General features: G+C 49.0%; 1 protein-coding gene across 2 annotated transcripts in view; it reads right to left on the reverse strand.

The window, feature by feature from the left end:
* LOC147094863 (uncharacterized) overlaps positions 1-24,089 on the reverse strand; it is a 202,585-nt gene that overhangs the window by 119,145 nt on the left and 59,351 nt on the right. For both annotated transcript variants that reach the window (XM_085974473.1, XM_085974471.1), the window contains exon 8: positions 638-673. In XM_085974473.1, coding sequence (XP_085830599.1) covers positions 638-673 — 36 coding nt within the window. The remainder of the gene's footprint in view (positions 1-637; positions 674-24,089) is intronic.

A 24,089-nucleotide genomic window follows, 5' to 3' on the forward strand; every position in this document is an offset into this window, starting at 1 on the left:
TGTATCAATCCCCAAAATAATCCCACTGCCCCGCTCTCTCCCCATACCCTGTATCAATCCCCAAACTAATCCCACTGCCCCACACTCAAAACCCCATTTAGCTGACTTTGAACAATAACTCTTCCCAGTCCCAGCCCCTCATCTATGCCTGCCCTGCCCACTCGCCATGCCCCATGTGACTTCAGTCAGTTGCTGGCACTGTGCTGGGGTTCTGCGACCTGCCTGTCCGTTAGATTTTGTCACCTTCTCCCTCTCCCCAGCTCCCTCCCACCTATCGCTGTACAGCACGTGTCACGCCACAAAATGGCGGCCCACATTACGCCACAAAATGGCGGCCCACATCACGCCACAAAATGGCGGCCCACATCACGCCTCAAAATGGCTGCCCACATCACGCCACAAAATGGCGGCCCACATCACACCACAAAATGGCGGCCCACATTATGCCACAAAATGGCGGCCCACGTTATGCCACAAAATGGCGGCCCACATCACGCCACAAAATGGCGGCCCACATCACGCCACGAGATGGCGGCCCACGTTATGCCACAAAATGGCGGCCCGCGTCACACTATAAAATGGCGGCCCGCGTCACCTCCACAAAATGGTGGTGTCGCAGCCAGCGCCCGGCACTTACCCAGGTTGACGTAACTCACGCGGCCGTCGTCATCACCTAGAGAGAGGAAACAGACAGGGTTTACATTCGGGACGTCTTTATTTAAAGTTCCTGCTCGTGTCCCTGGCAAGTTACGGGCACTGTGCAACCCCAACCCCACTGTGAGAGGGGTAATTGGACAACACGTGGAATTAACATAGAATTCACAGCACAGAAACAGGCCACCCCTCTTCATCTCACCCCATCAACATGTCCTTCTATTCCTTTCTCCCTCGTGTGCTTATCTTGCTTCCCCTGAAATGCATCTATACTATTCGCCTCCACCACTCCCTGTGGTAGCGAATTCCACATTCTCACCACTCTCTGGGTCAAGAAGTTTCTCCTGAATTCCTTATTGGATTTATCCCCAGCATCGAAGCTTTGACCACGCTCAATCAGCTCCGATGGACAGGTCACATTGTCCGCATGCCCGATACGAGACTCCCAAAACAAGCGCTCTACTCGGAGCTCCGGCACGGCAAGAGAGCCCCAGGTGGGCAGAGGAAACGTTTCAAGGACACCCTCAAAGCCTCCTTGAAAAAGTGTAACATCCCCACCGACATCTGGGAACTTCTGGCCCAAGACCGCACAAAGTGGAGGAGAAGTATCCGGGAAGGCGCCGAACACCTCGAGTCTCTTCTCCGGGAGCAAGCGGAAGCCAAGCGCAGGCAGCGCAAGGAGCGCACGTCAACCCAAGCACCCCACCCACCCGCCCCTTCAACCACCGTCTGCCCCACCTGTGACAGAGACTGTAGGTCCCGCATTGGACTAATCAGTCACCTGCGAGCTCATTTCCGAGTGTGGTCCAATCAAGGTATGTGGAGACCAGAACTGTGCACAGTGTTCCAACTGTGGTCTAACCAAGGTATATGGAGACCAGAACTGTGCACAGTGCTCCAAATGTGGTCTAACAAAGGTATATGGAGACCAGAATTGTCCACAGTGCTCCAAGTGTGGTCTAACCAAGGTACATGGAGGCCAGAACTGTGCACAGTTCTCCAAGTGTGGTCTAACCAAGATATATGAAGGACAGAACTGTGCACAATTCTCCAAGTGTGGTCTAACCAAGGTATATGGAGACCTGAACTGTGCACAGTGTGCCAAGTGTGGTCTAAACAAGGTGCATGGAGACTAGAACTGTGCACAGTGCTCCAAGTGTGGTCTAACCAAGGTATATAGAGACCAGAACTGTGCACAGTGCTCCAAGTGTGGTCTAACCAAGGTATATGGAGACCAGAACTGTGCACAATGCTCCAAGTGTGGTCTAACCAAGGTATATGGAGACCAGAACTGTGCAGAGTGCTCCAAGTGTGGTCTAACCAATGTATATGGAGACCAGAGATGTGCACAGTGCTCCAAGTGTGGCTTAACCAAGGTATATGAAGACCAGAACTGTGCACAGTGCTCCAAGTGTGGTCTAAACAAGGTATATGGAGACCAGAACTGTGCCCAGTGCTCCAAGTGTGGAATAACCAAGGTATATGGAGACCAGAACTGTGCCCAGTGCTCCAAGTGTGGTCTAAACAAGGTATATGGAGACCAGAACTGTGCCCAGTGCTCCAAGTGTGGTCTAACCAAGGTAAATGGAGACCAGAACTGTGCCCAATGCTCCAAGTGTGGTATAAACAACATATATGGAGACCAGAACTGTGCACAGTGCTCCAAGTGTGGTCTAAACAAGGTATATGGAGACCAGAACTGTGCACAGTGCTCCAAGTGTGGCCTAACAAAGGTATATGGAGACCAGAACTGTGCGCAGTGCTCCAAGTGTGGTCTAACCAAGGTATATGGAGACCAGAATTGTGCCCAGTGCTCCAGGTGTGTTCTAACCAAGGTATATGGAGACCAGAACCGTGCACAGTGCTCCAAGTGTGGTCTAACCAAAGTATATGGAGACCAGAACTGTGCCCAGTGCTCCAAGTGTGGTCTAACCAAGGTACACGGAGACCAGAACTGTGCACAGTGCTCCAAGTGTGGTCTAACCAAGGTATATGGAGACCAGAACTGTGCCCAGTGCTCCAAGTGTGGTCTAACCAAGGTATATGGAGACCAGAACTGTGCACGGTGCTCCAAGTGTGGTTTAACCAGGGTATATGGAGACCAGAACTGTGCACAGTGCCCCAAGTGTGGTCTAACCAAGGTATATGGAGACCAGAACTGAGCAAAGGCTCCAAGTGTGGACTAACCAAGGTATATGGAGACCAGATCTGTGCACAATGCTCCAAGTGTGGACTAACCAAGGAACACGGAGACCAGAACTGTGCACAGTGCTCCAAGTGTGGCCTAAACCAGGCATATGGAGACCAGAACTTTGCACGGTGTTCTAAGTGTGGTCTAACCAGGATATATGGAGACCTGAACTGTGCACAGTGCTCCAAGTGTGGTCTAACCAAGGTATATGGAGACCAGAACTGTGCACAATGCTCGGAGAATGGTCTAACCAAGGTATATGGAGACCAGAACTGTGCACAGTGCCCAAAGTGTGGTCTAACCAAGGTATATGGAGACCAGAACTGTGCACAGTGCTCCAAGTGTGGTCTAACCAAGGTATATGGAGACCAGAACTGTGCACAGTGCTCCAAGTGTGGTCTAACCAAGGTATATGGAGACCAGAACTGTGCACAGTGCTCCAAGTGTGGCCTAACCAAGGTATATGGAGACCAGAACTGTGCACAGTGTGCCAAGTGTGGTCTAAACAAGGTGCATGGAGACTAGAACTGTGCACAGTGCTCCAAGTGTGGTCTAACCCAGGTATATGGAGACCAGAACTGTGCACAGTGCTCCAAGTGTGGTCTAACCAAGGTATATAGAGACCAGAACTGTGCACAGTGCTCCAAGTGTGGTCTAACCAAGGTATATGGAGACCAGAACTGTGCACAATGCTCCAAGTGTGGTCTAACCAAGGTACATGGAGACCAGAACTGTGCAGAGTGCTCCAAGTGTGGTCTAACCAATGTATATGGAGACCAGAGATGTGCACAGTGCTCCAAGTGTGGCTTAACCAAGGTATATGGAGACCAGAACTGTGCACAGTGCTCCAAGTGTGGTCTAAACAAGGTATATGGAGACCAGAACTGTGCCCACTGCTCCAAGTGTGGAATAACCAAGGTATATGGAGACCAGAACTGTGCCCAGTGCTCCAAGTGTGGTCTAACCAAGATATATGGAGACCAGAACTGTGCCCAGTGCTCCAAGTGTGGTCTAACCAAGGTAAATGGAGACCAGAACTGTGCCCAATGCTCCAAGTGTGGTATAAACAACATATATGGAGACCAGAACTGTGCACAGTGCTCCAAGTGTGGTCTAAACAAGGTATATGGAGACCAGAACTGTGCACAGTGCTCCAAGTGTGGCATAACAAAGGTATATGGAGACCAGAACTGTGCGCAGTGCTCCAAGTGTGGTCTAACCAAGGTATATGGAGACCAGAACTGTGCCCAGTGCTCCAGGTGCGGTCTAACCAAGGTATATGGAGACCAGAACCGTGCACAGTGCTCCAAGTGTGGTCTAACCAAAGTATATGGAGACCAGAACTGTGCCCAGTGCTCCAAGTGTGGTCTAACCAAGGTACACGGAGACCAGAACTGTGCACAGTGCTCCAAGTGTGGTCTAACCAAGGTATATGGAGACCAGAACTGTGCCCAGTGCTCCAAGTGTGGTCTAACCAAGGTATATGGAGACCAGAACTGTGCACAGTGCTCCAAGTGTGGTTTAACCAGGGTATATGGAGACCAGAACTGTGCACAGTGCCCCAAGTGTGGTCTAACCAAGGTATATGGAGACCAGAACTGAGCAAAGGCTCCAAGTGTGGACTAACCAAGGTATATGGAGACCAGATCTGTGCACAATGCTCCAAGTGTGGACTAACCAAGGAACACGGAGACCAGAACTGTGCACAGTGCTCCAAGTTTGGCCTAAACCAGGCATATGGAGACCAGAACTTTGCACGGTGTTCTAAGTGTGGTCTAACCAGGATATATGGAGACCTGAACTGTGCACAGTGCTCCAAGTGTGGTCTAACCAAGGTACATGGAGACCAGAACTGTGCACGGTGCTCCAAGTGTGGTCGACCCAAGGTATATGGAGACCAGAACTGTGCACAATGCTCGGAGTATGGTCTAACCAAGGTATATGGAGACCAGAACTGTGCACAGTGCCCAAAGTGTGGTCTAACCAAGGTATATGGAGACCAGAACTGTGCACAGTGCTCCAAGTGTGGTCTAACCAAGGTATATGGAGACCAGAACTGTGCACAGTGCTCCAAGTGTGGTCTAACCAAGGTATATGGAGACCAGAACTGTGCACAGTGCTCCAAGTGTGGCCTAACCAAGGTATATGGAGACCAGAACTGTGCACAGTGTGCCAAGTGTGGTCTAAACAAGGTGCATGGAGACTAGAACTGTGCACAGTGCTCCAAGTGTGGTCTAACCCAGGTATATGGAGACCAGAACTGTGCACAGTGCTCCAAGTGTGGTCTAACCAAGGTATATAGAGACCAGAACTGTGCACAGTGCTCCAAGTGTGGTCTAACCAAGGTATATGGAGACCAGAACTGTGCACAATGCTCCAAGTGTGGTCTAACCAAGGTATATGGAGACCAGAACTGTGCAGAGTGCTCCAAGTGTGGTCTAACCAATGTATATGGAGACCAGAGATGTGCACAGTGCTCCAAGTGTGGCTTAACCAAGGTATATGGAGACCAGAACTGTGCACAGTGCTCCAAGTGTGGTCTAAACAAGGTATATGGAGACCAGAACTGTGCCCACTGCTCCAAGTGTGGAATAACCAAGGTATATGGAGACCAGAACTGTGCCCAGTGCTCCAAGTGTGGTCTAACCAAGGTATATGGAGACCAGAACTGTGCCCAGTGCTCCAAGTGTGGTCTAACCAAGGTAAATGGAGACCAGAACTGTGCCCAATGCTCCAAGTGTGGTATAAACAACATATATGGAGACCAGAACTGTGCACAGTGCTCCAAGTGTGGTCTAAACAAGGTATATGGAGACCAGAACTGTGCACAGTGCTCCAAGTGTGGCCTAACAAAGGTATATGGAGACCAGAACTGTGCGCAGTGCTCCAAGTGTGGTCTAACCAAGGTATATGGAGACCAGAACTGTGCCCAGTGCTCCAGGTGCGGTCTAACCAAGGTATATGGAGACCAGAACCGTGCACAGTGCTCCAAGTGTGGTCTAACCAAAGTATATGGAGACCAGAACTGTACCCAGTGCTCCAAGTGTGGTCTAACCAAGGTACACGGAGACCAGAACTGTGCACAGTGCTCCAAGTGTGGTCTAACCAAGGTATATGGAGACCAGAACTGTGCCCAGTGCTCCAAGTGTGGTCTAACCCAGGAATATGGAGACCAGAACTGTGCACAGTGCTCCAAGTGTGGTCTAACCAAGGTATATGGAGACCAGAACTGTGCCCAGTGCTCCAAGTGTGGTCTAACCCAGGTATATGGAGACCAGAACTGTGCACGGTGCTCCAAGTGTGGTTTAACCAGGGTATATGGAGACCAGAACTGTGCACAGTGCCCCAAGTGTGGTCTAACCAAGGTTTATGGAGACCAGAACTATGCACAGTGCTCCAAGTGTGGTCTAACCAAGGTATATGGAGACCAGAACTGAGCAAAGGCTCCAAGTGTGGACTAACCAAGGTATATGGAGACCAGATCTGTGCACAATGCTCCAAGTGTGGACTAACCAAGGAACACGGAGACCAGAACTGTGCACAGTGTTCCAAGTGTGGTCTAACCAAGGTATATGGAGACCAGAACTTTGCACGGTGTTCTAAGTGTGGTCTAACCAGGATATATGGAGACCTGAACTGTGCACAGTGCTCCAAGTGTGGTCTAACCAAGGTACATGGAGACCAGAACTGTGCACGGTGCTCCAAGTGTGGTCGACCCAAGGTATATGGAGACCAGAACTGTGCACAATGCTCGGAGTATGGTCTAACCAAGGTATATGGAGACCAGAACTGTGCACAGTGCCCAAAGTATGGTCTAACCAAGGTATATGGAGACCAGAACTGTGCACAGTGCACAAAGTGTGGTCTAACCAAGGTATATGGAGACCAGAACTGTGCACAGTGCTCCCAGTGTGGGCTAACCAAGGTATATGGAGACCAGAACTGTGCACAGTGCTCCAAGTGTGGTCTAACCAAGGTATATGGAGACCAGAACAGTGCACAGTGCTCCAAGTGTGGTCTAACCAAGGTATATGGAGACCAGAACTGTGCACAGTGCTCCAAGTGTGGCCTAACCAAGGTATATGGAGACCAGAACTGTGCACAATGCTCCAATTGTGGTCTAACCAAGATATATGGAGAGCAGAACTGTGCACAATGCTCCAAGTTTGGTCTAACCAAGGTATATGTAGACCAGAACTGTACACAGTGCTCCAAGTGTGGTCTAACCAAGGTATATGGAGACCAGAACTGTGCACAGTGCTCCAAGTGTGGTCTAACCAAGGTATATGGAGACCAGAACTGTGCACAATGCTCCAAGTGCAGTCTAACCAAGGTATTTGGAGACCAGAACCGTGCACAGTGCTCCAAGTGTGGTCTAACCAAAGTATATGGAGACCAGAACTGTGCCCAGTGCTCCAAGTGTGGTCTAACCAAGGTACACGGAGACCAGAACTGTGCACAGTGCTCCAAGTGTGGTCTAACCAAGGTATATGGAGACCAGAGCTGTGCCCAGTGCTCCAAGTGTGGTCTAACCCAGGTTTATGGAGACCAGAACTGTGCACAGTGCTCCAAGTGTGGTCTAACCAAGGTATATGGAGACCAGAACTGTGCCCAGTGCTCCAAGTGTGGTCTAACCCAGGTATATGGAGACCAGAACTGTGCACGGTGCTCCAAGTGTGGTTTAACCAGGGTATATGGAGACCAGAACTGTGCACAGTGCCCCAAGTGTGGTCTAACCAAGGTTTATGGAGACCAGAACTATGCACAGTGCTCCAAGTGTGGTCTAACCAAGGTATATGGAGACCAGAACTGAGCAAAGGCTCCAAGTGTGGACTAACCAAGGTATATGGAGACCAGATCTGTGCACAATGCTCCAAGTGTGGACTAACCAAGGAACACGGAGACCAGAACTGTGCACAGTGCTCCAAGTGTGGTCTAACCAAGGTATATGGAGACCAGAACTTTGCACGGTGTTCTAAGTGTGGTCTAACCAGGATATATGGAGACCTGAACTGTGCACAGTGCTCCAAGTGTGGTCTAACCAAGGTACATGGAGACCAGAACTGTGCACGGTGCTCCAAGTGTGGTCGACCCAAGGTATATGGAGACCAGAACTGTGCACAATGCTCGGAGTATGGTCTAACCAAGGTATATGGAGACCAGAACTGTGCACAGTGCCCAAAGTATGGTCTAACCAAGGTATATGGAGACCAGAACTGTGCACAGTGCCCAAAGTGTGGTCTAACCAAGGTATATGGAGACCAGAACTGTGCACAGTGCTCCAAGTGTGGTCTAACCAAGGTATATGGAGACCAGAACTGTGCACAGTGCTCCAAGTGTGGCCTAACCAAGGTATATGGAGACCAGAACTGTGCACAATGCTCCAATTGTGGTCTAACCAAGATATATGGAGAGCAGAACTGTGCACAATGCTCCAAGTGTGGTCTAACCAAGGTATATGTAGACCAGAACTGTACACAGTGCTCCAAGTGTGGTCTAACCAAGGTATATGGAGACCAGAACTGTGCACAGTGCTCCAAGTGTGGTCTAACCAAGGTATATGGAGACCAGAACTGTGCACAATGCTCCAAGTGCAGTCTAACCAAGGTATATGGAGACCAGAACAGTGCCCAGTGCTCCAAGGGAGGTCTAACCAAGGTATATGGAGAGCAGAACTATGCCCAGTGCTCCAAGTGTGGTCTAACCAAGGTATATGGAGACCACAACAGTGCACAGTGCTCCAAGAGTGGTCTAACCAAGGTATATGGCGACAAGAACTGTGCACAATGCTCCAAGTGTGGTTTAACCAAGGTCTATGGAGACCAGAACTGTGCACAGTGCTCCGAGTATGGTCAAACCATGGTATATGGAGACCAGAACTGTGCACATTGCTCCAAGTGTGGCCTAACCAAGGTATATGGAGACCAGAACTGTGCCCAGTGCTCCAAGTGTCGTCTAACCCAGGTATATGGAGACCAGAACTGTGCACGCTGCTCCAAGTGTGGTCTAACCAGGGTATATGGAGACTTGAGCTCTGCACAGTGCTCCAAGTGTGGTCTAACCAAGGTTCATGGAGACCAGAACTGTGCACAGTGCTCCAAGTGTGGTCAAACCAAGGTATATGGAGACCAGAACTGTGCACAATGCTCGGAGTATGGTCTAACCAAGGTATATGGAGACCAGAACTGTGCACCGTGCCCAAAGTGTGGTCTAACCAAGGTATATGGAGACCAGAACTGTGCACAGAGCTCCAAGTGTGGGCTAACCAAGGTGTATGGAGACCGGAACCATGCACATTGCTCCAAGTGTGGTCTAACCAAGGTATATGGAGACCAGAACTGTGCACGATGCTCCAAGTGTGGTCTAACCAAGGTATATGGAGACCAGAACTGTGCACAGTGCTCCAAGTGTTGTCTAACCAAGGTATATGGAGACCAGAACTGTGCACACTGCTCCAAGTGTGTCCTAACCAAGGTATATGGAGACCAGAACTGTGCACACTGCTCCAAGTGTAGTCTAACCAAGATATATGGAGAGCAGAACTGTGCACACTGCTCCAAGTGTGGTCTAACCAAGGTATATGGAAAGCAGAACTGTGCACAATGCTCCAAGTGTGGTCTAACCAAGGTATATGGAGACCAGAACAGTGCACAGTGCTCCAAGAGTGGTCAAACCAAGGTTCATGGAGACCAGAACTGTGCACAGTGCTCCAAGTGTGGTCTAACCAAAGTATATGGAGACCAGAACTGTACCCAGTGCTCCAAGTGTGGTCTAACCAAGGTACACGGAGACCAGAACTGTGCACAGTGCTCCAAGTGTGGTCTAACCAAGGTATATGGAGACCAGAACTGTGCCCAGTGCTCCAAGTGTGGTCTAACCCAGGAATATGGAGACCAGAACTGTGCACAGTGCTCCAAGTGTGGTCTAACCAAGGTATATGGAGACCAGAACTGTGCCCAGTGCTCCAAGTGTGGTCTAACCCAGGTATATGGAGACCAGAACTGTGCACGGTGCTCCAAGTGTGGTTTAACCAGGGTATATGGAGACCAGAACTGTGCACAGTGCCCCAAGTGTGGTCTAACCAAGGTTTATGGAGACCAGAACTATGCACAGTGCTCCAAGTGTGGTCTAACCAAGGTATATGGAGACCAGAACTGAGCAAAGGCTCCAAGTGTGGACTAACCAAGGTATATGGAGACCAGATCTGTGCACAATGCTCCAAGTGTGGACTAACCAAGGAACACGGAGACCAGAACTGTGCACAGTGCTCCAAGTGTGGTCTAACCAAGGTATATGGAGACCAGAACTTTGCACGGTGTTCTAAGTGTGGTCTAACCAGGATATATGGAGACCTGAACTGTGCACAGTGCTCCAAGTGTGGTCTAACCAAGGTACATGGAGACCAGAACTGTGCACGGTGCTCCAAGTGTGGTCGACCCAAGGTATATGGAGACCAGAACTGTGCACAATGCTCGGAGTATGGTCTAACCAAGGTATATGGAGACCAGAACTGTGCACAGTGCCCAAAGTATGGTCTAACCAAGGTATATGGAGACCAGAACTGTGCACAGTGCACAAAGTGTGGTCTAACCAAGGTATATGGAGACCAGAACTGTGCACAGTGCTCCCAGTGTGGGCTAACCAAGGTATATGGAGACCAGAACTGTGCACAGTGCTCCAAGTGTGGTCTAACCAAGGTATATGGAGACCAGAACAGTGCACAGTGCTCCAAGTGTGGTCTAACCAAGGTATATGGAGACCAGAACTGTGCACAGTGCTCCAAGTGTGGCCTAACCAAGGTATATGGAGACCAGAACTGTGCACAATGCTCCAATTGTGGTCTAACCAAGATATATGGAGAGCAGAACTGTGCACAATGCTCCAAGTTTGGTCTAACCAAGGTATATGTAGACCAGAACTGTACACAGTGCTCCAAGTGTGGTCTAACCAAGGTATATGGAGACCAGAACTGTGCACAGTGCTCCAAGTGTGGTCTAACCAAGGTATATGGAGACCAGAACTGTGCACAATGCTCCAAGTGCAGTCTAACCAAGGTATTTGGAGACCAGAACCGTGCACAGTGCTCCAAGTGTGGTCTAACCAAAGTATATGGAGACCAGAACTGTGCCCAGTGCTCCAAGTGTGGTCTAACCAAGGTACACGGAGACCAGAACTGTGCACAGTGCTCCAAGTGTGGTCTAACCAAGGTATATGGAGACCAGAACTGTGCCCAGTGCTCCAAGTGTGGTCTAACCCAAGTATATGGAGACCAGAACTGTGCACAGTGCTCCAAGTGTGGTCTAACCAAGGTATATGGAGACCAGAACTGTGCACAGTGCTCCAAGTGTTGTCTAACCAAGGTATATGGAGACCAGAACTGTGCACACTGCTCCAAGTGTGTCCTAACCAAGGTATATGGAGACCAGAACTGTGCACACTGCTCCAAGTGTAGTCTAACCAAGATATATGGAGAGCAGAACTGTGCACACTGCTCCAAGTGTGGTCTAACCAAGGTATATGGAAAGCAGAACTGTGCACAATGCTCCAAGTGTGGTCTAACCAAGGTATATGGAGACCAGAACAGTGCACAGTGCTCCAAGAGTGGTCAAACCAAGGTTCATGGAGACCAGAACTGTGCACAGTGCTCCAAGTGTGGTCTAACCAAAGTATATGGAGACCAGAACTGTACCCAGTGCTCCAAGTGTGGTCTAACCAAGGTACACGGAGACCAGAACTGTGCACAGTGCTCCAAGTGTGGTCTAACCAAGGTATATGGAGACCAGAACTGTGCCCAGTGCTCCAAGTGTGGTCTAACCCAGGAATATGGAGACCAGAACTGTGCACAGTGCTCCAAGTGTGGTCTAACCAAGGTATATGGAGACCAGAACTGTGCCCAGTGCTCCAAGTGTGGTCTAACCCAGGTATATGGAGACCAGAACTGTGCACGGTGCTCCAAGTGTGGTTTAACCAGGGTATATGGAGACCAGAACTGTGCACAGTGCCCCAAGTGTGGTCTAACCAAGGTTTATGGAGACCAGAACTATGCACAGTGCTCCAAGTGTGGTCTAACCAAGGTATATGGAGACCAGAACTGAGCAAAGGCTCCAAGTGTGGACTAACCAAGGTATATGGAGACCAGATCTGTGCACAATGCTCCAAGTGTGGACTAACCAAGGAACACGGAGACCAGAACTGTGCACAGTGCTCCAAGTGTGGTCTAACCAAGGTATATGGAGACCAGAACTTTGCACGGTGTTCTAAGTGTGGTCTAACCAGGATATATGGAGACCTGAACTGTGCACAGTGCTCCAAGTGTGGTCTAACCAAGGTACATGGAGACCAGAACTGTGCACGGTGCTCCAAGTGTGGTCGACCCAAGGTATATGGAGACCAGAACTGTGCACAATGCTCGGAGTATGGTCTAACCAAGGTATATGGAGACCAGAACTGTGCACAGTGCCCAAAGTATGGTCTAACCAAGGTATATGGAGACCAGAACTGTGCACAGTGCACAAAGTGTGGTCTAACCAAGGTATATGGAGACCAGAACTGTGCACAGTGCTCCCAGTGTGGGCTAACCAAGGTATATGGAGACCAGAACTGTGCACAGTGCTCCAAGTGTGGTCTAACCAAGGTATATGGAGACCAGAACAGTGCACAGTGCTCCAAGTGTGGTCTAACCAAGGTATATGGAGACCAGAACTGTGCACAGTGCTCCAAGTGTGGCCTAACCAAGGTATATGGAGACCAGAACTGTGCACAATGCTCCAATTGTGGTCTAACCAAGATATATGGAGAGCAGAACTGTGCACAATGCTCCAAGTTTGGTCTAACCAAGGTATATGTAGACCAGAACTGTACACAGTGCTCCAAGTGTGGTCTAACCAAGGTATATGGAGACCAGAACTGTGCACAGTGCTCCAAGTGTGGTCTAACCAAGGTATATGGAGACCAGAACTGTGCACAATGCTCCAAGTGCAGTCTAACCAAGGTATTTGGAGACCAGAACCGTGCACAGTGCTCCAAGTGTGGTCTAACCAAAGTATATGGAGACCAGAACTGTGCCCAGTGCTCCAAGTGTGGTCTAACCAAGGTACACGGAGACCAGAACTGTGCACAGTGCTCCAAGTGTGGTCTAACCAAGGTATATGGAGACCAGAACTGTGCCCAGTGCTCCAAGTGTGGTCTAACCCAAGTATATGGAGACCAGAACTGTGCACAGTGCTCCAAGTGTGGTCTAACCAAGGTATATGGAGACCAGAACTGTGCCCAGTGCTCCAAGTGTGGTCTAACCCAGGTATATGGAGACCAGAACTGTGCACGGTGCTCCAAGTGTGGTTTAACCAGGGTATATGGAGACCAGAACTGTGCACAGTGCCCCAAGTGTGGTCTAACCAAGGTTTATGGAGACCAGAACTATGCACAGTGCTCCAAGTGTGGTCTAACCAAGGTATATGGAGACCAGAACTGAGCAAAGGCTCCAAGTGTGGACTAACCAAGGTATATGGAGACCAGATCTGTGCACAATGCTCCAAGTGTGGACTAACCAAGGAACACGGAGACCAGAACTGTGCACAGTGCTCCAAGTGTGGTCTAACCAAGGTATATGGAGACCAGAACTTTGCACGGTGTTCTAAGTGTGGTCTAACCAGGATATATGGAGACCTGAACTGTGCACAGTGCTCCAAGTGTGGTCTAACCAAGGTACATGGAGACCAGAACTGTGCACGGTGCTCCAAGTGTGGTCGACCCAAGGTATATGGAGACCAGAACTGTGCACAATGCTCGGAGTATGGTCTAACCAAGGTATATGGAGACCAGAACTGTGCACAGTGCCCAAAGTATGGTCTAACCAAGGTATATGGAGACCAGAACTGTGCACAGTGCCCAAAGTGTGGTCTAACCAAGGTATATGGAGACCAGAACTGTGCACAGTGCTCCAAGTGTGGTCTAACCAAGGTATATGGAGACCAGAACTGTGCACAGTGCTCCAAGTGTGGCCTAACCAAGGTATATGGAGACCAGAACTGTGCACAATGCTCCAATTGTGGTCTAACCAAGATATATGGAGAGCAGAACTGTGCACAATGCTCCAAGTGTGGTCTAACCAAGGTATATGTAGACCAGAACTGTACACAGTGCTCCAAGTGTGGTCTAACCAAGGTATATGGAGACCAGAACTGTGCACAGTGCTCCAAGTGTGGTCTAACCAAGGTATATGGAGACCAGAACTGTGCACAATGCTCCAAGTGCAGTCTAACCAAGGTATATGGAGACCAGAACAGTGCCCAGTGCTCCAAGGGAGGTCTAACCAAGGTATATGGAGAGCAGAACTATGCCCAGTGCTCCAAGTGTGGTCTAACCAAGGTATATGGAGACCACAACAGTGCACAGTGCTCCAAGAGTGGTCTAACCAAGGTATATGGCGACAAGAACTGTGCACAATGCTCCAAGTGTGGTTTAACCAAGGTCTATGGAGACCAGAACTGTGCACAGTGCTCCGAGTATGGTCAAACCATGGTATATGGAGACCAGAACTGTGCACATTGCTCCAAGTGTGGCCTAACCAAGGTATATGGAGACCAGAACTGTGCCCAGTGCTCCAAGTGTCGTCTAACCCAGGTATATGGAGACCAGAACTGTGCACGCTGCTCCAAGTGTGGTCTAACCAGGGTATATGGAGACTTGAGCTCTGCACAGTGCTCCAAGTGTGGTCTAACCAAGGTTCATGGAGACCAGAACTGTGCACAGTGCTCCAAGTGTGGTCAAACCAAGGTATATGGAGACCAGAACTGTGCACAATGCTCGGAGTATGGTCTAACCAAGGTATATGGAGACCAGAACTGTGCACCGTGCCCAAAGTGTGGTCTAACCAAGGTATATGGAGACCAGAACTGTGCACAGAGCTCCAAGTGTGGGCTAACCAAGGTGTATGGAGACCGGAACCATGCACATTGCTCCAAGTGTGGTCTAACCAAGGTATATGGAGACCAGAACTGTGCACGATGCTCCAAGTGTGGTCTAACCAAGGTATATGGAGACCAGAACTGTGCACAGTGCTCCAAGTGTTGTCTAACCAAGGTATATGGAGACCAGAACTGTGCACACTGCTCCAAGTGTGTCCTAACCAAGGTATATGGAGACCAGAACTGTGCACATTGCTCCAAGTGTGGTCTAACCAAGATATATGGAGAGCAGAACTGTGCACACTGCTCCAAGTGTGGTCTAACCAAGGTATATGGAAAGCAGAACTGTGCACAATGCTCCAAGTGTGGTCTAACCAAGGTATATGGAGACCAGAACAGTGCACAGTGCTCCAAGAGTGGTCAAACCAAGGTTCATGGAGACCAGAACTGTGCACAGTGCTCCAAGTGTGGTCTAACCAGGGTATATGGAGCCCTGAACTGTGCACAGTGCTCAGAGTATGGTCTAACCAAGGTATACGGGGACCAGAACTGTGCACAGTGTTCCAAGTGTGGTCTAACCAAGGTTTATGGAGACCAGAACTATGCACAGTGCTCCAAGTGTGGTCTAACCAAGGTATATGGAGACCAGAACTGAGCAAAGGCTCCAAGTGTGGACTAACCAAGGAATACGGAGACCAGAACTGTGCACAGTGCTCCAAGTGTGGTCTAACCAAGGTATATGGTGACCAGAACTGAGCAAAGGCTCCAAGTGTGGACTAACCAAGGTATATGGAGACCAGATCTGTGCACAATGCTCCAAGTGTGGACTAACCAAGGAACACGGAGACCAGAACTGTGCACAGTGCTCCAAGTGTGGCCTAACCCAGGCATATGGAGACCAGAACTTTGCACGGTGCTCTAAGTGTGGTCTAACCAGGATATATGGAGACCTGAACTGTGCACAGTGCTCCAAGTGTGGTCGAACCAAGGTACATGGAGACCAGAATTGTGCACGGTGCTCCAAGTGTGGTCGAACCAAGGTATATGGAGACCAGAACTGTGCACAATGCTCGGAGTATGGTCTAACCAAGGTATATGGAGACCAGAACTGTGCACAGTGCCCAAAGTGTGGTCTAACCAAGGTCTATGGAGACCAGAACTGTGCCCAGTGCTCGGAGTATGGTCTAACGAAGGTACACGGAGACCAGAACTGTGCACAGTGCGCCGAGTGTAGCCTAACCAAAGTTTATGGAGACCAGAACTGTGCACAATGCTCCAAGTGTCGTCTAACCAAGGTATATGGAGATCAGAACTGTGCACAGTGCTCCAAGTATGGTCTAACCAAGATATATGGAGACCAGAACTGTGCACAGTGCTCCATATGTGGTCTAACCAAGGTATATGGAGACTAGAACTGTGCACAATGCTCCAAGTGTGGTCTAACCAAGGTATATGGAGACCAGAACTGTGCACAATGCTCCAAGTGTGGTCTAACCAAGATATATGGAGAGCAGAACTGTGCACAGTGCTCAAAGTGTGGTCTAACCAAGATACATGGAGAGCAGAACTGTGCACAGTGCTCCAAGTATGGTCTAACCAAGGTATATGGAGACCAGAACTGTGCACAGTGCTCCAAGTGTGGTCTAAACAAAGTATATGGAGACCAGAACTGTGCACATTGCTCCAAGTGTGTTCTAACCAAGGTATATGGTGACCAGAACTATGCACAGTGCTCCAAGTGTGGTCTAACCAATGTATATGGAGACCAGAACGATGCACAGTGCTCCAAGTGTGGTCTAACCAATGTATATGGAGACCAGAACTGTGCACAGTGCTCCAAGTGTGGTCTAACCAAGGTATATGGAGACCAGAACTATGCACAGTGCTCCAAGTGTGGTCTAACCAAGGTATATGGAGACCAGAACTGTGCACAGTGCTCCAAGTGTGGTCTAACCAAGCTATATGGAGATCAGAACTGTGCACAATGCTCCAAGTGTGGTCTAACCAAGGTATATGGAGACCAGAACTGTGCCCAATGCTCCAAGCGTGGTCTAACCAAGGTTTATGGAGACCAGAACTGTGCACAACGCTCCAAGTCTGGTCTAAACAAGGTATATGGAGACCAGAACTGTGCAAGGTGCTCCAAGTACGGTCTAACCAAGGTATACGGAGACCAGAACTGTGCACAGTGCTCCAAGTTTTGTCTAACCAAGGTATATGGAGACCAGAACTGTGCACAGTGCTCCAAGTGTGGTTTAACCAATGTATATGGAGACCAGAACTGTGCACAGTGCTCCAAGTGTGGTCTAACCAAGGTATATGGAGACCAGAACTGTGCACAGTGCTCCAAGTGTGGTCTAACCAAGGTATATGGAGACCAGAACTGTGCACAGTGCTCCAAGTGTGGTCTAACCAATGTATATGGAGACCAGAACTGTGCACAATGCTCCAAGTGCAGTCTAACCAAGGTATATGGAGACCAGAACTGTGCACAGTGCTCCAAGTGTGGTCTAACCAAGGTATATGGAGACCAGAACTATGCACAGTGCTCCAAGTGTGGTCTAACCAAGGTGTATGGAGACCAGAACTGTGCACAGTGCTCCAAGTGTGGTCTAACCAAGGTATATGGAGACCAGAACTGTGCACATTGCTCCAAGTATGGTCTAACCAAGATATATGAAGACCAGAACTGTGCACAGTGCTCCATATGTGGCCTAACCAAGGTAGATGGAGACCAGAACCATGCACATTGCTCCAAGTGTGGTGTAACCAAGCTATATGGAGACCAGAACTGTGCACGATGCTCCAAGTGTGGTCTAACCAAGGTATATGGAGACTAGAACTGTGCACAATGCTCCAAGTGTGGTCTAACCAAGGTATATGGAGACCAGAACTGTGCACAATGCTCCAAGTGTGCTCTAACCAAGATATATGGAGAGCAGAACTGTGCACAGTGCTCAAAGTGTGGTCTAACCAAGATACATGGAGAGCAGAACTGTGCACAATGCTCCAAGTATGGTCTAACCAAGGTATATGGAGACCAGAACTGTGCACAGTGCTCCAAGTGTGGTCTAAACAAAGTATATGGAGACCAAAACTGTGCACATTGCTCCAAGTGTGTTCTAACCAAGGTATATGGTGACCAGAACTATGCACAGTGCTCCAAGTGTGGTCTAACCAATGTATATGGAGACCAGAACGATGAACAGTGCTCCAAGTGTGGTCTAACCAATGTATATGGAGACCAGAACTGTGCACAGTGCTCCAAGTGTGGTCTAACCAAGGTATATGGAGACCAGAACTATGCACAGTGCTCCAAGTGTGGTCTAACCAAGCTATATGGAGACCAGAACTGTGCACAGTGCTCCAAGTGTGGTCTAACCAAGCTATATGGAGACCAGAACAGTGCACAATGCTCCAAGTGTGGTCTAAACAAGGTATATGGAGACCAGAACTGTGCAAGGTGCTCCAAGTACGGTCTAACCAAGGTATACGGAGACCAGAACTGTGCACAGTGCTCCAAGTTTTGTCTAACCAAGGTACATGCAGACCAGAAATGTGCACAGTGCTCCAAGTGTTGGTGTTGTCTAACCAAGGTATATGGAGACCAGAACTGTGCACAGTGCTCCAAGTGTGGTTTAACCAATGTATATGGAGACCAGAACTGTGCACAGTGCTCCAAGTGTGGTCTAACCAAGGTATATGGAGACCAGAACTGTGCACAGTGCTCCAAGTGTGGTCTAACCAATGTATATGGAGACCAGAACTGTGCACAATGCTCCAAGTGCAGTCTACCCAAGGTATATGGAGACCAGAACTGTGCACAGTGCTCCAAGTGTGGTCTAACCAAGGTATATGGAGACCAGAACTATGCACAGTGCTCCAAGTGTGGTCTAACCAAGGTGTATGGAGACCAGAACTGTGCACAGTGCTCCAAGTGTGGTCTAACCAAGGTATATGGAGACCAGAACTGTGCACAGTGCTCCAAGTGTGGCCTAACCAAGGTATATGGAGACCAGAACTGTGCACAATGCTCCAAGTGAGGTCTAACCAAGATATATGGAGAGCAGAACTCTGCACATTGCTCCAAGTGTGATCTAACCAAGGTATATGGAAAGCAGAACTGTGCACAATGCTCCAAGTGTCGTCTAACCAAGGTATATGTAGACCAGAACTGTACACAGTGCTCCAAGTGTGGTCTAACCAAGGTATATGGAGACAAGAACTGTGCACATTGCTCCAAGTGTGGCCTAACCAAGGTACATGGAGACCTGAACTGTGCACAGTGCTCCAAGTGTGGTCTAACCATTGTATATGGAGACCAGAACAGTGCACAGTGCTCCAAGAGTGGTCTAACCAAGGTATATGGAGACCAGAACTGTGCACAGTGCTCCAAGTGTGGTGTAACCAAGGTATATGGAGACCAGAACTGTGCACAGTGCTCCAAGTGTGGCCTAACCAAGGTATATGGAGACCTGAACTGTGCACAGTGCTCCAAGTGCGGTCTAACCAAGGTATATGGAGAACAGAACTGTGCACAGTGCTCCAAGTGTGGTCTAACCAAGGTATATCGTGACCAGAACTATGCACAGTGCTCCAAGTTTGGTCTAACCAAGGTATATTTAGACCCGAACTGTGCACAATGCTCCAAGTGAGGACTAAGCAAGCAATATGGAGACCAGAACTGTGCACAGTGCTCTAAGTGTGGTCTAACCAAGGTATATGGAGACCAGAACTGTGCACAATGCTCCAAGTGCAGTCTAACCAAGGTATATGGAGACCAGAACTATGCACAGTGCTCCAAGTGTGGTCTAACCAAGGTTTATGGAGACCAGAACTGTGCACAATGCTCCAAGTGTGGTCTAAACAAGGTGTATGGAGACCAGAACTGTGCAAGGTGCTCCAAGTACGGTCTAACCAAGGTATACGGAGACCAGAACTGTGCACAGTGCTCCAAGTTTTGTCTAACCAAGGTATATGCAGACCAGAAATGTGCACAGTGCTCCAAGTGTTGTCTAACCAAGGTATATGGAGACCAGAACTGTGCACAGTGCTCCAAGTGTGGTTTAACCAAGGTATATGGAGACCAGAACTGTGCACAGTGCTCCAAGTCTGGTCTAACCAAGGTATATGGAGACCAGAACTGTGCACAGTGCTCCAAGTGTGGTCTAACCAAGGTATATGGAGACCAGAACTGTGCACAGTGCTCCAAGAGTGGTCTAACCAATGTATATGGAGACCAGAACTGTGCACAATGCTCCAAGTGCAGTCTAACCAAGGTATATGGAGACCAGAACTGTGCACAGTGCTCCAAGTGTGGTCTAACCAAGGTATATGGAGACCAGAACTATGCACAGTGCTCCAAGTGTGGTCTAACCAAGGTGTATGGAGACCAGAACTGTGCACAGTGCTCCAAGTGTGGTCTAACCAAGGTATATGGAGACCAGAACTGTGCACAGTGCTCCAAGTGCGGTCTAACCAAGGTATATGGAGAACAGAACTGTGCACAGTGCTCCAAGTGTGGTCTAACCAAGGTATATCGTGACCAGAACTATGCACAGTGCTCCAAGTTTGGTCTAACCAAGGTATATTTAGACCCGAACTGTGCACAATGCTCCAAGTGAGGACTAAGCAAGCAATATGGAGACCAGAACTGTGCACAGTGCTCTAAGTGTGGTCTAACCAAGGTATATGGAGACCAGAACTGTGCACAATGCTCCAAGTGCAGTCTAACCAAGGTATATGGAGACCAGAACTATGCACAGTGCTCCAAGTGTGGTCTAACCAAGGTTTATGGAGACCAGAACTGTGCACAATGCTCCAAGTGTGGTCTAAACAAGGTGTATGGAGACCAGAACTGTGCAAGGTGCTCCAAGTACGGTCTAACCAAGGTATACGGAGACCAGAACTGTGCACAGTGCTCCAAGTTTTGTCTAACCAAGGTATATGCAGACCAGAAATGTGCACAGTGCTCCAAGTGTTGTCTAACCAAGGTATATGGAGACCAGAACTGTGCACAGTGCTCCAAGTGTGGTTTAACCAAGGTATATGGAGACCAGAACTGTGCACAGTGCTCCAAGTCTGGTCTAACCAAGGTATATGGAGACCAGAACTGTGCACAGTGCTCCAAGTGTGGTCTAACCAAGGTATATGGAGACCAGAACTGTGCACAGTGCTCCAAGAGTGGTCTAACCAATGTATATGGAGACCAGAACTGTGCACAATGCTCCAAGTGCAGTCTAACCAAGGTATATGGAGACCAGAACTGTGCACAGTGCTCCAAGTGTGGTCTAACCAAGGTATATGGAGACCAGAACTATGCACAGTGCTCCAAGTGTGGTCTAACCAAGGTGTATGGAGACCAGAACTGTGCACAGTGCTCCAAGTGTGGTCTAACCAAGGTATATGGAGACCAGAACTGTGCACAGTGCTCCAAGTGTGGCCTAACCAAGGTATATGGAGACCAGAACTGTGCACAATGCTCCAAGTGAGGTCTAACCAAGATATATGGAGAGCAGAACTCTGCACATTGCTCCAAGTGTGATCTAACCAAGGTATATGGAAAGCAGAACTGTGCACAATGCTCCAAGTGTCGTCTAACCAAGGTATATGTAGACCAGAACTGTGCACATTGCTCCAAGTGTGGCCTAACCAAGGTACATGGAGACCTGAACTGTGCACAGTGCTCCAAGTGTGGTCTAACCATTGTATGTGGAGACCAGAGCAGTGCACAGTGCACCAAGAGTGGTCTAACCAAGGTATATGGAGACAAGAACTGTGCACAATGCTCCAAGTGTGATTTAACCAAGGTATATGGAGACCAGAACTGTGCACAGTGTTCCGGGTATGGTCAAACCATGGTATATGGAGACCAGAACTGTGCACAGTGCACCAAGTGTGGCCCAACCAAGGTATATGGAGACCAGAACTGTGCACAGTGCTCCAAGTGTGGTGTAACCAAGGTATATGGAGACCAGAACTGTGCACAGTGCTCCAAGTGTGGCCTAACCAAGGTATATGGAGACCTGAACTGTGCACAGTGCTCCAAGTGCGGTCTAACCAAGGTATATGGAGAACAGAACTGTGCACAGTGCTCCAAGTGTGGTCTAACCAAGGTATATTGTGACCAGAACTATGCACAGTGCTCCAAGTATGGTCTAACCAAGGTATATTTAGACCCGAACTGTGCACAATGCTCCAAGTGAGGACTAAGCAAGCAATATGGAGACCAGAACTGTGCACAGTGCTCTAAGTGTGGTCTAACCAAGGTATATGGAGACCAGAACTGTGCACAATGCTCCAAGTGCAGTCTAACCAAGGTATATGGAGACCAGAACTATGCACAGTGCTCCAAGTGTGGTCTACCCAAGGTGTATGGAGACCAGAACTGTGCACAGTGCTCCAAGTGTGGTCTAACCAAGTTATATGGAGACCAGAACTGTGCACAGTGCTCCAAGTGTGGTCTAACCAAGGTATATGGAGACAAGAACTGTGCACATTGCTCCAAGTGTGGCCTAACCAAGGTACATGGAGACCTGAACTGTGCACAGTGCTCCAAGTGTGGCCTAACCAAGGTACATGGAGACCTAAACTGTGCACAGTGCTCCAAGTGTGGTCTAACCACTGTATATGGAGACCAGAACAGTGCACAGTGCTCCAAGAGTGGTCTAACCAAGGTATATGGAGACAAGAACTGTGCACAATGCTCCAAGTGTGATTTAACCAAGGTATATGGAGACCAGAACTGTGCACAGTGTTCCGAGTATGGTCAAACCATGGTATATGGAGACCAGAACTGTGCACAGTGCACCAAGTGTGGCCCAACCAAGGTATATGGAGACCAGAACTGTGCACAGTGCTCCAAGTGTGGTGTAATCAAGGTATATTGAGACCAGAACTGTGCACAGTGCTCCAAGTGTGGCCTAACCAAGGAATATGGAGACCTGAACTGTGCACAGTGCTCCAAGTGCGGTCTAACCAAGGTATATGGAGAACAGAACTGTGCACAGTGCTCCAAGTGTGGTCTAACCAAGGTATATCGTGACCAGAACTATGCACAGTGCTCCAAGTATGGTCTAACCAAGGTATATTTAGACCCGAACTGTGCACAATGCTCCAAGTGAGGACTAAGCAAGCAATATGGAGACCAGAACTGTGCACAGTGCTCCAAGTGTGGCCTAACCAATGTATATGGAGACCAGAACTGTGCACAATGCTCCTAGTGTGGTCTAACCAAGATATATGGAGAGCAGAACTGTGCACATTGCTCCAAGTGTGGTCTAACCAAGGTATATGGAGAGCAGAACTGTGCACAATGCTCCAAGTGTGGTCTAACCAAGGTATATGTAGACCAGAACTGTGCACAGTGCTCCAAGTGTGGTCTAACCAAGGTATATGGAGACCAGAACTGTTCACAGTGCTCCAAGTGTGGTCTAACCAAGGTATATGGAGGCAAGAACTGTGCACAATGCTCCAAGTGCAGTCTAACCAAGGTATATGGAGACCAGAACTGTTCACAGTGCTCCAAGGGAGGTCTAACCAAGGTATATGGAGAGCAGAACTGTGCCCAGTGCTCCAAGTGTGGTCTAACCAAGGTATATGGAGACCAGAACAGTGCACAGTGCTCCAAGTGTGGTCTAACCAAGGTATATGAAGACCAGAACTGTGCACAATGCTCCAAGTGTGGTTTAACCAAGGTATATGGAGACCAGAACTGTGCACAGTGCTCCGAGTATGGTCAAACCATGGTATATGGAGACCAGAACTGTGCACATTGCTCCAAGTGTGGTCTAACCAAGGTATATGGAGACCAGAACTGTGCAGAGTGCTCCAAGTGCGGTCTAACCAAGGTATATGGAGACGAGAACTGTGCACATTGCTCCAAGTGTGGACTAACCAAGGAATATGGAGACCAGAACTGTGCACAGTGCTCCAAGTGTGGTCTAACCAAGGTTTATGGAGACCAGAACGGTGCACAGTGCTCCAAGTGTGGCCTAACCAAGGTATATGGAGACCAGAACTGTGCACAATGCTCCAAGTGTTGTCTAACCAAGGTATATGGAGATCAGATCTGTGCACAATGCTCCAAGTGTGGTCTAACCAAGGTATATGGAGACCAGAGCTGTACACAGTGCTCCAAGTGTGGTCTAACCAAGGTTTATGGAGACCAGAACTGTGCACAATGCTCCAAGTGCTGTCTAACCAAGGTATATAGAGACCAGAACTGTGCACAATGCCCCAAGTGTGGTCTAACCAAGGTATATGTAGACCAGAACTGTGCACAGTGCTCCAAGTGTGGACTAACCAAGTTATATGGAGACCAGAACTGTGCACAGTGC

This window comes from Somniosus microcephalus, unplaced genomic scaffold, assembly GCF_052327205.1.
Source record: "Somniosus microcephalus isolate GS21.2 unplaced genomic scaffold, FLI_Smic_1.0 unresolved_chr1, whole genome shotgun sequence".
Taxonomy (NCBI): Eukaryota; Metazoa; Chordata; class Chondrichthyes; order Squaliformes; family Somniosidae; genus Somniosus; species Somniosus microcephalus.